Genomic DNA, 15,459 nt, shown 5'->3' on the forward strand with positions numbered 1-15,459 from the left:
CTTCAGACCATTTTTCCTTTCAAGAAAGGATTTAGGGGCTGGAGTGATAGCACAGCGGCTAGGGCGTTTGCCTTGCACGGCAATGGGTTCGATTCCCGGCATCCCATATGGTCCCCCAGCACTGCCAGGAGTTAATTCCTGAGTGCATGAGTTAGTGCTTCCTGGGGGTAAGCCAAAACAAATAAACAAACAAACAGAATAAGAATGGATTCAGTTTAGGAGTATAGAATGCATTTCATTGTTATCTTTTTGTCACCTTTATTCTAGAACATTTTTTTACCCTCCTCTCTCTACCTCCTCCTAGAACACTGTGAGTAAATACCTTTGAAGAATACATTTTCCTCCTTACAACTTTTTTTGTCTGAACCCTTCCTTTTAAATTTGTCTAATGTACCCTCACATTATTTACTCTACATAGTTGATGAAACACTACAGAGGTGATATTTCTCAGGATATCACATTTATAAGCACAGGATGTAATCTGCTATTTACTGATGGTGTGAATTTTGGATTATACCCAAGATTGCAAATGTTACCTTATATATACTCTGGATTCTATTTTATTCTTCCACACTATTACTTTTGTTTTGCTTTTAGTAACTTGGTTTGGTAACTGCAAACTCTGTCTTTTGATCAGCTGTTCAAATCTGTTAAATCTTTTTCTTTAGCTGGGCTGTCTGCAGCCTGCTCGTGAATTCAAGGGTCAGGGCTGTCAGGAACTTGGGCAAAGTTTATACGTAGCATCTGAGGTAGCATCTCTCCCCATCACTCCTTTCTAGAACAGTCTCTCAAACTCTTGTCTTCTGACTTCGTAAGCCAGAAAGTCAGTCCTCTAGCAGAGTTCCAGCTACCCAACAGGCTGTTTAACTGCTAAACATAGCAAAACCAGGAAGATTCCCTATTTCCAATCTGACTCCAATACTGAATTTGCCTTTTTTTGATCACTCTCCAGTGTCTTCAGGTGGTGATTTTTAAGTCGGACCAAAGCTTATAAAGATCTGTAAAGAGGTTGGTCTGAAAGAAACTTACTTGGCCACACTGGAAACAGAACATAAGTGACATTAGTTTTGATCAGCTGGTCAAGGGTTATTTTCTGATTTCTCATTTACTTTTCCTTGCAACTAATATGTAGATTAAAATTTACCCCCAATTCTTGGCATTCATTAATGACTCACATCTGAGATAAGTTTTATTAGGGTTGCAAAATGGTATTTTCTAACTTAGCATTCTTTCCAAACTTGTGGCATTTAGCAATCGAATGTTAGCAAGCACCCTTTTATCTGTCTATCTTTATACCCATTTCTCTATCTGAATAGGTCCATCCAAAAATCCCATTTTCCAAAAACTTACACTTCATTAGTCTTAATTAGGGCTTATTCCTGGCCCTGCACAGGATCACTCCTGGCAGGGCTTGGGAAACCATGTGTGTGCCAGGGATGGAACCCAGGCTGGCTGTATGTACGGTTAAGTGCTTTACTGCTGTAATCTCTGTCCCGGACACATATCATATCATCACTTTCACTCATCATTACTTTAAATCAAGGGCTAAACAAATGCCAGCACATCACCTGATTAGTCTTCCTATCTGCAGGTGCTCATGTGACAAAGCTGAGCCATTAGAAAACTCTGCACCTGATAGCAGAAATCAAACGACCTCTCACCGAGGACCAAGATCTCTAGGCTACTTTCCAACAGCTCCTAGCTGCAAAATTCTGTCAATGTATCTGAAGAGAAAGATCTAAAACCCTATGCCTACCCTAATTCTTTCAAATTTATTTCTAGCACAGTGACTCATTATTTTAACTATCATCATCCTCTTTTTTTATTTCCAGTGCTGAGGGATTGGACCCAGGGCCTCACACATGCAAGTCAAGTGCTCTACCACTGGGCTACACCCCTATAGCACAGCAGCATGATGGCACAGAGCAGCACTATGGATCAAACTCTCTTCTTATTTAATGTATCCCTGTCAAACATGCTGACCAAGCTAAGATGAATTCACCAATTTTAAGATAAAATTGACTAGAATTAAATTTTATAAACATATAGGGTAGGGGGCAGAGATGTAGCTCAGTGGTAGAACATATGAGGCCCCAAGTTTAATCCTTAAAGACTTGGAAGGTTGGGAAGATGGTGGAAGAGCTTCAGCAGGCTATGCAGGCAGAAGCCGGGCTCTGTCCCCAGCACCCCATGGCCCTCCTGGCCCTGCAAGCCGAGAGCAGACCCTGCAGCACCACTGGGGGTAGCAGAGCACGTCTGCTAAATGAAAGGTCTTGGAGAACTCTAGTTGTCTTTGAAAGCAGCTCATTTTTTCCCATAGAAAGCAAGTTACAAAGAATTTAAGTAAATCTGTAGGAAGATTATTTTGCAAGTCAGGATTTTCTATACTAGCAATCAAAACAAAAAAGCCTGAGTCAGCTGGAGGTTAAATGTGACAGTGCTGTCTTGTTAAATAAAGGTCACCACACAATTTAATGTTGCTAGTGCAGCAATGCAACATCTTAAGGCTGTCCTAGGAAAAAATTTAGCTGCATTTGCTTATGATTGAACTATCTTATTATCTAAAGCACTGCTAAAGATGGCATATTTCACTATATCATAAATTTGTTTTCACTATATCATAAATTTGTTTTCACGTTTTGCCACCTATACTTCAGTATAATTAGCTTTCTCTGTAATCCTATGCACCATGCTTATTTCAAAATAGGATTCCAAAAATAAGGTCTATAAGCTTTAGACTGTCTTTAAGATTCCTTAGCATGAAAACAGTTAAGAATGTTTTTGTCCTAGACTCTTAAATAAATGCAACAGCTTTAAGATAATCAGGTTAATGACTAATATTCTTTGTGCCGTATGTCACAACCTACAATAGCCGCAGCCCCAACAGAATAAAATTTTCACTGGAACCCAAGAGATGAGCATTCTTTTAGTGCTAAAGGCATTAATACATACTGAATTATTCAATTGTCTGTGACTTTCTATGCTGCACCTTTATTCAGCTGCACTACTCATATGCCTCAGACACTTACCATCAGTAGAATGCACATGGGAGCTGCCAATCTGGTCCACGAGCAACATGAACACGAAGCCCAGCACGAGGGAGACTCCAATGTAGGCATGCAGCTGAGTGTGGTCATGGCTGTGCTCATGCTCATGGGCAGCTGGAATTGCCTCTTTATTTTCTGATGCAATCACATTCTGTGTTTCACTCGCTTGGTGGTGCTTTCCTAGAGCAGAATAGAATAAATAGAACATGTACGTGCTTTCCACCTTCAAACACTTGTCACAGGGGCTGGGAAGATTTACTGCAGGGGTTAAGGCACATGGCTTGCATGCAGCCAACCCCGGTTTGATCTCCAGCATCAGCTGGTCCCCTGAGCATTACCAGATGCAACCCTAGCAGTCCTCTTGAGCACTGTTAGGGTGGCCCAGGTAATCCTCGCCACTGCAAGGCCCGAGCAACACTACATCCTTGGGCCCTTGCAATGAACCCCTGGGTTCACTGAATGCTGCTTGGGAGACTCCTACAAATAAAAAAATATATAATAGGGTTTTGTTTTATTCCACACAGAAGCTGCCATTCTTTTTGTATTTCAAGCCCTACTGCAAAGACATACATTTCCTATGTTGTAATCTGGCCCATCATAAATTCCTATTTAAGACACATGAGAGGCCTTTCTCCCTGCGCCATAGACCAGTAGGCAGCAGTCATGGTTCCCAGCCAGAATGGCATGATCCTGAAGTCCCACTTCCACCAGGGCTGGCAGTGGCGCGTGGCCATGTGGTTCCAGTAGCCAGTGCAGAAGATCTGCAGGTGTAAGGCCCAAAGGGCCCAGTCGCGGTCCCTGGCACAATGAGCACTGCCTCACCTTGTGCTACCACATCAAGGCGCATGCCATCCAGGGCTTTGGCCTGGAGGAGCTGCGGGTGGCCGGCATCCATGGACGCTGGCACACACGCTTGGCATTGATGACCCGCATCGTCACAAGTCTACCAAGTCCCTGCAGGCCAACGTGCAGCGGCTCTAAGAGCACTGCTCCGAGGCCATCCTTTTCCCATGGAGGCCTGCGGCCCCCAAGAAGGGTGACAGCATGGCTGAAGAAATGAAACTGGTCACACAGCTGACTGGCCCTGTCATGCCCATCTGCAATGTCTACAAGATGGAGAAGGCCAGGATGATGACAAAGAAAGAGAAGTTCAAGGCCTTCACCAGCCTTCACATGGTGCAACCCTGCTCTTTGGCATCCAGGAAAAAAAGGGCCAAAGAAACTGCCGAACAGGATGTTGAGAAGAAGAAATAAAATCCCTGTTTGGAGCTCAGAAAAAATAAATAAAATAAAGTACATGAAAGAAAAATCTCCTATATTTCTTCTTTCTGGCTGCAGCCTTATGACCATTATTCTTAAAATATATGAAGTAGATGCAACTGACCACACTGGGGGCTGGGAGAGATGGTATGGAGTAAGGCGCTTGTCTGGCATGTGCTGACCCTACTTCAATCCCTGCATTTCCTGAGTACTGGCAAGAGTGATTCCTGAGCACAGTCATGAGGAAACCCACACACCACCAGGTATGGTCCAAAACAAAAACAAAAATTACCACACAAAACAGTCATATTTCCAAGGGATATTACCCCCAAATTTTCTAGCTGAGAAATTCATATTTATTGTTTCTATTCTGATGAAAATAGGTGAAGAGCAGCAACAATGAAAATAATTAAAATAAAAACACCTAACTTTATACTAATGTTTATTCTATTTTATTTTTTTTTGCTTTTTGGGTCACACCCAGCGATGCACAGGGGTTACTCCTGGCTTTGCACTCAGGAATTACTCCTGGTGGTGCTTGGGGGACCATATGGGATGCCGGGGATTGAACCCGGGTTGGCCGCGTGCAAGGCAAATGCCCTACCCGCTGTGCTATCGCTCCGGCCCCTACTAATGTTTATATTATAAAAATCACAATAGTTAATATGAAACATTTAATTTTATTTATTTTTTAAAACTTTTTAATTGAATTGTGTTATTTATTTTTTAAACTTTGTAACTAAATCGTGAGAGACCCTTACAAAGCTGTTCATAATTAGATTTCATTCATACAGTATTCTAACACCCATCCCTCCACCAGTATACATTTCCCAGCACCAGTGTCCCCTGGTTCCCTCCCATCAACCCCCACTCCCTCATTCAGCATTTAGTTTTAGGTCTGGGAAGATGATATAGGGGTTAAGGCTTTGCACATAATGAACCTGGATTAGATTCTTGACATCACATACAATCCCCCAGCACTCAGGAGTGATCCCTGAGTGCAGAGCTAGGAGTAAGCCCTGAGCACCACTGAATGTGGACCCAAACAAAAAACAAAACATACAGCTTTAAAAAAGATTATGAGAAAAGTCAATAGACACCAAAAGGGCAGAAAAGTTTAAGAGAAGAACCTTTCAATTTACATTCAGTTCTAGAACTATGGTGATTGCCTAAGAGCTAAGAGCTCCCTGATGGAGAATCAGGGCAAAACCTAAAATATTACAACAGACTCATGCAGTTCCTTCGACCACAGGCAGAAATGCTTAATATAATTAAAAATGACAAAATAGTATTTTAACCCCTATTCATTAAATACAGCAGAGAAAAGGATTAGAAATGTAGGATAACATTGGGTTTATCCTTTTAGCCTTGCCACAGGGAACTTAGTTTACCTTAAAGCAATGTTCTTTCTGTATGGACACAAGAAGACAGTTAATATTATGCTTTGTAATTTGGGAGCTGATTGACTCCAGTAATACTTACTCTTGGGCATCTGCTTTCTCGACTCAGTTGCCTTTAGTTCCTAGCACCCAGAAGCAGGGTCCTGACGAGGGCTGGAATGGACCCAGGGCAAGCTGTGAGCTACCCTGGCATCGAAATGGGCCAGGCCAAAGCACCACAATACTCAACTATAAGTTGAGAGCATGGTCATAGACAAATGCTGTCATGATCCAAAAGTAATGACGAGACTAGGAAACTGCTGGGGTTAGGAAGACTTACCTGACCTAAGGACTGTGGTCTAGAAAATATAGTGAGATGTCGTCAGAAGAGCCATACTTTAAGTTGGCTCTTACTGTGCTCATACAGAATGACATTGCTAGAAATATTTGAAGTAGATTTACTACAACTATTTAAGTGGATTACTAGCTGAGTAAAGAAGAAAGCAACACATCCTTGTTGGGATCCCACCCTTAAGCGGATCTCCTAATAATCTGGAGTAATCTCCTTAGATGATATTTTGTTAATCTCCTGGAGAAATGGTCTTACCCCACTTTGTTGATTTGTTAATGTTCAACCCACCTTTGTGTCACCATCCTATGTGATTGCTATATAAACTAAGACTGTAACAGAAGCGGGAGAAAAGACACAGAAGTGGGAGAGAGGACACAGAAGCGAGGAAGAAGACACAGAAGTGAGGAAGAAGACACAGCAGTGAGGGAGAAGACACAGAAGTAAGGGTCAGAATCAGAAGTAAGAGACAGAGTCAGAAGTGAGAGCAAGAAGGGCTCCGGAGAGAGAGATCAGAAGAAGAGAGATCGGAAGAGACCAGAGGAGAGACGACAGAGACAGAGAGAGGTCGGAAGAAAGCAGTGGAGAGATGACAAAGACAGAGGCAGAGAGAGAGAGAGAGAGAGAGAGAGAGAGAGAGAGAGAGAGAGAGAGAGAGAGAGAGAGCGCCACCCCCAGAACCCTCGAACAACACACACACACCCATTACCCTTTCTGCGTGTGCTCGCACTTTTATATTTTTTACAGGAAACACAACACTTGCTGGTGTCATATATGTGGGGGCCAGGGCGATAGTACAGTGGGTAGGGCACTTGCCTTGCATGCGGCCAACCTGGGTTCAATCCCCAGCATTCCATATGGTCGTCCAAGCCTGCCAGGAGTGATGCTTGAGTGCAGAGTCAGGAATCAGCCCAGAGCACAACAGGGTGTGGTTACCTTCCTACCCCCGCAAAAAAAGTGACTGTAAACTAGAAGGATTTTAGTCGGCCAGATGTCACATGCTATCAATCAGACTCACGGGAATCTTGACAGTCTAAGCACCACAAAAAATATGTGATCCCTGGAGAGCACCACACCTAAATGAGTGCTATAGCTAAGAGCATGAGCCCCAGTGAGCGTGAGTGCAACCATCAGCAACTGTGTGTAAGCTCAGTGAGTGCCACAAACTCCTGTGTGACCACCAGGGAGCACCAGAGCTTAAAAATGGGCGAGAATCACAGCACATACAACTGCAACAGGAACATCAATAACGAAGGCAAAGGGAGGAAGACCTCTGCTAGCCAACAAACTTCCACCTTATTTGTGGTCTTCCCCCTTCCCTCCCCTTTTGCTTCAGTTGTTGCAATGACCAGATGTCCACCAGCTTGGCTGTAGTGCTGGCTGGGGACTCACTGTGGTGCTTCTGCATATGGCTGCTAGAGGCACACCCCTGGCTACCGTACGCAACACCTATAGCTGCAATGCGGGAGTCGCCCCTTCAGTTGGGGTGCGGGCACACACCTGACTGCACTGGAGATTGCTCAGTTCACTGCGGCACCTGCAATCCAGTGCGGCCAGGCATGTGCGCACCTCTGGGGATCAAACCAGAGCCTCATGTTTGTGCAAGGCAGGAGCTTTATGCCACGTGGCACACAGCCAGTGGTACCTGTACTACTCCTGGCAGTACGTGGGTGACCAAAGATGCTGAGTATCAAACCCAGGGCTGCTACATGCGAAACATGCACTCCCGTCCCTTTTTCTCTTTTTATTTTCTGTACTTTTCCCTCTCATGGTTCTTTTAAAATGCTGGCCTTGGGTGCTGAGGGTGTTTCTTAGCTGCAGAGCACTGGCCTTGCATGTAATGATGCCCAGGGGGGTTCATCCTAGCACTACAGGAAAAAAAAAAATGCTAGCCATGGGCCAAAAAGGTCATTCAAAGGGGTCCCTTGTGTGCGTGCAGCCCAAGTTTGATAACTGGCACCGCATGGTCCCCAGGAGCAGCTCTGGTGTCCCCAGCAGCACTGCTGGGCCTGCGTGCCTGGCCCCAAGCACCAAACCATCAACTCCATGGAGCTAGAAGTGACCTCAGGGCCCCTAAGCGCCACTGGTGAGTCTCCTATTAAAAATTTAAAGCAACTACAATAAAGTGCTAGCCACGAGTTTAACTCAAACTTGGTTGTGTTGCTTGCCAGAGTCACACACTTTATACTGGAGCTCAAACACCGCCGTGTCCTAGAGGTGCGCCAGGACTACACTTAGCACAGGTGGGGCAGTGCTGCGGATCCGATTCATGGACTCGCACTGGCAAGATGGGCACTCTGCCAACCTCAGGTGCCTTATTTCTGTCAATTTTTTGGTTTGGGTTCTTTTATTTGCACAGGTTTTTTGTGTCACACCCGGCAGTGTTCAGGGCTTCATGAAGTCTCTTCAGTCCCACTTCTGTGATTTTTTTATGAGGCATTTTATTTCAAAAGTTATGATAATTTATTATTTCCCAGGCAAAAAGACCTTCACAGTGAAAATAAAACAGAATCTTTTATTTTTGTTTTAAGATAATCATGTACTTGCCTCTTTACAAATTCAGCTTTTTTATTTTATGGTGTGGGTTTGTGGGGACACATATCGCAGCAATGTGTCCTGGTGTGGTACCTGGGAGGTCGCAACTGTCTCCCGCCTGCATGAACTCTAATCTTCGGAGCTACTTCCTAGGCGCAATAAATTCAGCTCTAACAGGTAAACAGATGTACAGGCTGTTAGGTAAAAAGGTCACAAGGATTTAGGTAAGAGTGTGGGTTAATACCTTATTAAAAGGTGTTTGTAGTTAAAAAAAAAAAAAGGTGTTTGTAGTGATACTATTACTTGTGAATAGTTGCGTAATTATTTTTAGTTATGTGGGCCACACTTGGCAAGTTAGCAGCATGGGGGGGGGGGTTGGGGACTGAAGCCAGGATCTTGTATATACAAAGAACGTGTTCTAGCACTTGATCCACATTCCTGGCCCACACAGTAACTGGCAGGGATGGGACTCCCACGCAATGCCCAGTCCTAGCAAAACTCCAGTCCTAGCAAAACTCTGCTACCAGACACAGACACTTAATGTAAAGGTCTGACCAAGTGGCACTGCTCAGGACCAGCAGTGCTGAGCTTTCTGGGGCTATCCCCATGCTGCTCTGGGGAACATGTAGTACCAAGTACTGAACCTGGGCATCACACATGGGAGCAGTGACACCCAGCAGTGCACAAGGGCTACTCTTGTAACTGAAAACTCACCCCTGGGAATCAAACCCAGGATGGAACTCGGGACTCCTACTGGGCACTCGGCCCTTTGAACCATCTCTTTGGTCTCTACAGGATACATTTTTCAGATTCGTTATGGATTTGGAGGCTGCAGCAGGCAGTGCTCAGGACACAGTAAACAATGCGAGAATTCAAACTGGGAGCAGCTACATGCAAGGTACGCCCCTTGTACTATCTCTCCAGCCACCACAAAAGACACTTAAAAGGTAATTACTCTGGAACCGGTCCCTAGTTCAGTAAATTAAGTATCATGCTAATTGCAACCTTCAAAGGATGGTCAATATTATTTCATTTCATAATGTATCACTACCAGAATTTAAAATCTAGATAAGTGTTAGATGTTTCCATATCGTGGCCCAGCGGTGCTTTCTTTCTCTAAAGAATTTTGCTGATGCCATCAAAGTCAGGTTAGGTGTGGGCCGAGAAGACGGTACTCAGCCGCAGCGAGACCCCCCACGCCACAGCGCACGATGGAGCAGCACCAATCGTAACCGCGGAGGCCTCCAAGAATTGCCGGTGTGGCCCTGGTGGTCCCCAGTATTCCTGTGTCTGAGTAGTACAGCATTCTTGGGGCTCTGCATGGAACCTCGGGCCCATTTGATGGGACCACCGGAACCAGCCCACCTCCCACCCAGCCTCCAGAGCACTGCTGGGAGTGCCCTACCTCCACCAAAGCAGAGTCAAGTTTGTGGCTTGATCTAAAATAATACTAAAATAATACTGACTGAACTGGTTATACATCTTATTGGCACCAAATAAACTTTGTATTTCCCAAAACCAAAACTACTTTGAAGGAAATTTTCTGTTGTCACAGATGGTATTTATCAAAATCTGAGATGCAGACTGACATTAAGAAAGAGTTCTAGGAGCTGGAGCAATAGCACAGTGGGTAGGGCGTTTGCCTTGCACGCAGCCAACCGGGTTCGATTCCCAGCATCCCATATGGTCCCCTGAGCACCGCCAGGGGTAATTCCTGAGTGCAGAGCCAGGAATAACCCCTGTGCATCGCTGGGTGTGATCCAAAAAGCAAAAAAAAAGAAAGAAAGAGTTCCAACTTTTCCCTACCAATCATTAGAATATGATTTCCTGAAGTTACTGTTCTGAAAGGGTTAACAAACCATGTTAATGTAAAATTCTGACAAATAGGGCTGTATCGATAGCATAGCGGGCAGGGTATTTGCCTTGCACGAGGCCCACCCGGGTTCAATTCCCAGCGTCCATATGGTCCCGATAACGGATCCTGAGTGCAGAGCCAGAAGTAACCCCTGTGCTTCGCCAGGTGTGACCCCCTCCACCCCCACCAAAAAATTGACAAATAAATGAAATGCCAAAAACACCTGGTAAATAACATCTGGTTTGAGATAAGTATGACTGAGGCTTATAAAAGATATAAATGCTTATTACTAAATGGAATTTAACTTTACACAAAAACATGAAATACATGAATTATACTCAACAGTAGGTATTAATGGTTTTATTTACAGACATCCCCCTCTGGGAGAGCCCGGCGAGCTACCGAGAGTATCGGGCCTGCGCGGCAGAGCCTGGCAAGCTACCCGTGTGTATTGGATATGCCAAAAACAGTAGCAATAAGTCTCTCGATGAGAGACGTTACTGGTGCCCGCTCGAACAAATCGATGAGCAACGGGATGACAGTGACAGTGACAGAGTGATTTATAGACATTACCTAAAAAAATGCAAAAAATAAATTTCCCAGTTTTCTAAAACTGGGAAAAAAAACCTTTTTTATAATGGGGCTGTGGCCTAGGGCCACTCCAGGGATGCCCGGGGGCTAGGGCAGTGCTGTAGAGAGGGCAAGCGGTGCCAGGGACTGAACCCAGGGCCATGTACATGTGCAGTCCACAGTCCACCACCCTCTGGGCTCTCTCCCTGGCCATTCCTAAACACAACTTTTTTTTTGGGGGGGGGGTTGGCTTTTGGGTTACACCCAGTGATACTCAAGGGTTACTCCTGGCTCTGCTCTCAGGAATTACTCCTGGCGATGCTCAGGGAACATATGGGATGCCAGAGATCAAACTCTGGTGAGCTGCATGCAAGGCAGATGCCCTACCATTATACTATCACTCCAGCCCCAACTTTTTATTTTTAAGAGGAATCAGCAGTACTTAAGTGCCATGCAGTGTCAGGGATTGAACAGGGCCTTGCATAGGCTAGACATATGCTCAACCACTTCAACCCTCTCCCTAGAAAAACAAAGCTTGGAGAGATCTTGAGGAAGGCGTTTACTTTGCACGTGGCCCACCAGGGTTCAATCCCTGGTACCACATCAGGTTTCCCAAGCACTGCCAGGCGTGATCCCTGAGCACAAAAATTAAGCCCTGAATACCAGTGGGTGTGAACCAAATAAATATACAACCTTTTAAAATGACTGATCATGTATTAACATACACATATGCTAATAATGGGATCCAGATATTCAACATCAATGCGCCATCCATTCTTCTTCCTCTGCCCATGAAACAACCTATCAAAAACTGAGATTTCAAATCCTAGCTATTTAAGCCATTAAGTTACGAATTAAGATATTAAGAACGCCTGGGCGCCCACCTACGAGATGGTCAGACTTCTTCGTCAAGACCCTGAATGAAGGGTTTGAGGCTCTTTGTGTTCCTGGAGCGAGCAGACACCACTGGGCTAAACTAGCACGTGACAGGGATGAATGGAGACGTTACTGGCGCCCACTTGAGCAAATTGATGAGCAACGAGATGACAAGTGATACAAGTTATGCATATAAGTCATTCAGTTATGAGAGCGCTTTCAAGATTATTATGCTTGTTTCTCAGGGCACGGACTGATAATTCATTAGCTGAGCTATATTCCACATCACATTCCCTGATGCAAAGTACACAAATGTATGGTGTTATCAACTGCATATCTCAGACACTTATTTCTCATGCCATTACCAACATATAGTAACTTCATTATAGGATTCTTTTCCTAATATTCAAACAAAAGTCCTTCTAGTAAGTTTCATCAGTACAGTACAGACACTTTAGCAAAGAAAATACAGATAAAATAAACCATCTTACTCTATACCATCCATGTTTCAGAATCCTAAAAGCACTTAAGAATCATAAAGAGATTCATCCAAGAGGTATTTTGGTTTCTGTATTTTGTCTGCTCTTTTCTTCTATAGCCTCATACTCAGTGACACTCAGGAGGACGGACACCCCTGGGTCAGTGATGGGGGCTCATGCCTAGCAGCGTGCAGGGTACCATGTGGTGCTGGGGATCAGGCTGGGCTTCCACTCACAAAGTGATAGATCCTTCTTTGAGCCATCTCCCCAGCATCAACAGCTCCATTTTAATTAACAAGTTAAGTGTAATATGGCAGATTTTTTTCCTTTTAATTTTAACACAGAAAAGGGGAAGAATGTTAAAATATGCTATTCTATCCACTGAATTATCTCTTTGTTCCCAGAAACAGAAAAATCTGGCCAATCTTTCATGGAACAAGACAATCAACTCAACTCCAAGATAACATAAATGATGGATACTCAAAAGACCTAACGCAGCTATGCACTACTACTTATTTTGTTTACCATGTACATTTTGGGAAAAAAAAAATTACTCAACCTGGAAATCTACGTTCTTAAAAAAAAAAAAAAGAAAATCAGAAACAAAGTCAGCCCTCTAGCTGCAACTGAAGCAACGATGGCGTTACCAGCACCAGCACCTTACTAGCAGGTGACAGTAAACAGACTTCAGATGAACAGATGTCCTCAGCAGATAAACTGAATGTGAAAAGAAATTAAGTGAAATTTTCAGAAATTAAAAAATAATATTTTGAGGGGCTGGAGCGATAGCACAGCGGGTAGGGTGTTTGCCTTGCTTGCGGCCAACCTGGGTTCAATTCCCAGCATCCCATATGGTCCCCTGAGCACCGCCAGAGGTAATTCCTGAGTGCAGAGCCAGGAGTAACCCCTGTGTATCGCTGGGTGTGACCCCCCAAAAAAAATTTTGAAATACAAAATTCACTGGATGTATTCAATAGCACAATGGAGATGGCAAAAATCAACAAAGATGACTAGAAACAATCCGTGAACTTGGTTACAAGGGCAGAGATGGACAGGACCGACAGAGGTAACAGTTCACATCATCTCATAGACTAACAAGCTGACTCTCAAGGAAAAAGCCTGCTGTAGTCTAAACAAACCAGAATGTCAAATTAGGTTTTAACTTGAGGGGAGGATATGGGGCCACACCTGGTGGAGCTTAGCCGGTGGGTGGGAGTGGGAGGGATGGGACACACATGACACCATGCAATTTCCGTGATCAAACCCCAGGCCTTCTCCATACAAAATTTGTGCTCAGCCCATTGAGCTATTTCTCCAGCCCAGATTAGATTTTTAGAAACACAATCCAACTATATGCTCTTTATAAGAAATTAATTTCAAATATAATGAAAGACACAGATGGATTAAAAAGATGAAAACAATGAATAAAATTTTCTTCAAAAGAAAATTGAAGCAAAAAAACCAGTAATATTAACACAGCAGGTAAAATATAGTAAAGACTGAGGGCTGGAGAGATAGCACAGCGGGTAGGATGTTTGCCTTGCACGCGGCCGACCCGGATTCGATTCCCAGCATACCATATGGTCCCCTGAGCACCGCCAGAGGTAATTCCTGAGTGCAGAGCTAGGAGTAACCCCTGTACATCGCCAGGTGTGGCTTCAAAAGAAAAAAAAATAGTAAAGACTATTAAGAGAAGTAAAGAGGGACATTACATAGTGATGAAAAAGAATTCATAATAAATAAAACCAGGGCTGGAGTGATAGAACAGCGAGTAGGACATTTGCCTTGCATGCAGCTGACCTGGGTTCGATTTCTCCGCACCCCCCTTGGAGAACCCGGCAAACTACCGAGAGTATATCGCCTGCACAGCAGAGCCTGGCAAGCTACCCGTGGTATATTCAATATGCCAAAAACAGTAACAAGTCTCACAATGGAGACGTTACTGATGCCCGCTCGAGCAAATCGATGAACAATGGGATGACAACGATACAGTGATACACAGTGAAATAAAACCAATGCTATATAAAGTCACCTAACCGAAAAACGTCAATATGCATAAAACAAAAACTGATAGAACTAAAGAAATAAGATAAACTTGAGAATTCAGTATTCCCATCTCAGCAGTCAACAGAACATAAAACTAGCTAGAACAGGAGCCAGAGCGATAGTACAGAGGGTAAGGCATTGCCTTGCATATGGCCAACTTGGGTTCAATCCCTTGGCACAACATATGGTCCCCCAAGCCCTGCCAGGAGTGACCCCTCAGCGCAGAACCAGGAATAAGTCCCAGGCACTGTCAGGTCCAGCCCCAAAACAAAAAAACAAAAAAAGTAGCCAGAATATAGATGATCAGTAGTAATGAGTAGCGAAATTTAACTGTATTGATAAAACACTAAGTCAAATAGCAAGTAGTACATAGGACAGGTATATCGTTTCCCCTGGTAGAATATGATTTTAAAAAAAAAGAGTGGAGGGGTCAGAAAGAGAACAGCAGGCAGGGAGCTTGCCTCTCAAATGTGGCTGATGTGGGTTTGATTCCGGGTTATTCCATCTGGTCCTTTGAGTACTTTCAGGAGCGATCCCTGAGTACAGAGCCCTTAAGCCCTGCACATAGCCCAAGTGTGGCCCTAAACAAACAAACCAAAAAATGAAGACCCGTGCTAGGGTTTCCTCCCCCACCCAAAGCTATTCTACTATTTTACACTAAAACCCCTAAAATCCTCAAATGCAACATCAACCATCATTATAACACACAGAACCAGACCCAAATTTACATGCCAGGCATAAGAGTATAACCACTCTACCAAGCTCTTGAGAAATATTTACTTATCTAGTAAGAAATCTGGAATGTGCCGAGCATACCATTCTTGAAATCTAGTAAACTGGTATTTTTTTTATATTCATCTGGGTTTTTATTTATTTATTTATAATTTATTTTATTGAATCACCATGTGGAAAGTTACAAAGCTTTCAGGCTTAAGTCTCAGTTATACAACGCTCAAACACCCATCCCTTTACCAGTGCACATATTCCACCACCAAGAACCACAGTAAACCTCCCCCCCACTCCCTACCCCCCCAACCCCCCCAGCCCACCTGTGTAGCTGATA

At 44.0% G+C, this 15,459-nt stretch overlaps 1 protein-coding gene and 1 pseudogene across 2 annotated transcripts in view; one reads left to right on the forward strand and one right to left on the reverse strand.

The window, feature by feature from the left end:
* The window catches only part of SLC39A9 (solute carrier family 39 member 9), a 51,357-nt gene that overhangs the window by 11,856 nt on the left and 24,042 nt on the right, over positions 1–15,459 (reverse strand). For both annotated transcript variants that reach the window (XM_055130201.1, XM_004612325.2), the window contains one exon: positions 3,030–3,227. In XM_055130201.1, the coding sequence (XP_054986176.1) occupies positions 3,030–3,227 (198 nt within the window). The remainder of the gene's footprint in view (positions 1–3,029; positions 3,228–15,459) is intronic.
* On the forward strand, positions 3,257–4,789 carry LOC101548057 (60S ribosomal protein L13-like; annotated as a pseudogene).

Source organism: Sorex araneus, chromosome 3, assembly GCF_027595985.1.
Source record: "Sorex araneus isolate mSorAra2 chromosome 3, mSorAra2.pri, whole genome shotgun sequence".
NCBI lineage: Eukaryota > Metazoa > Chordata > Mammalia > Eulipotyphla > Soricidae > Sorex > Sorex araneus.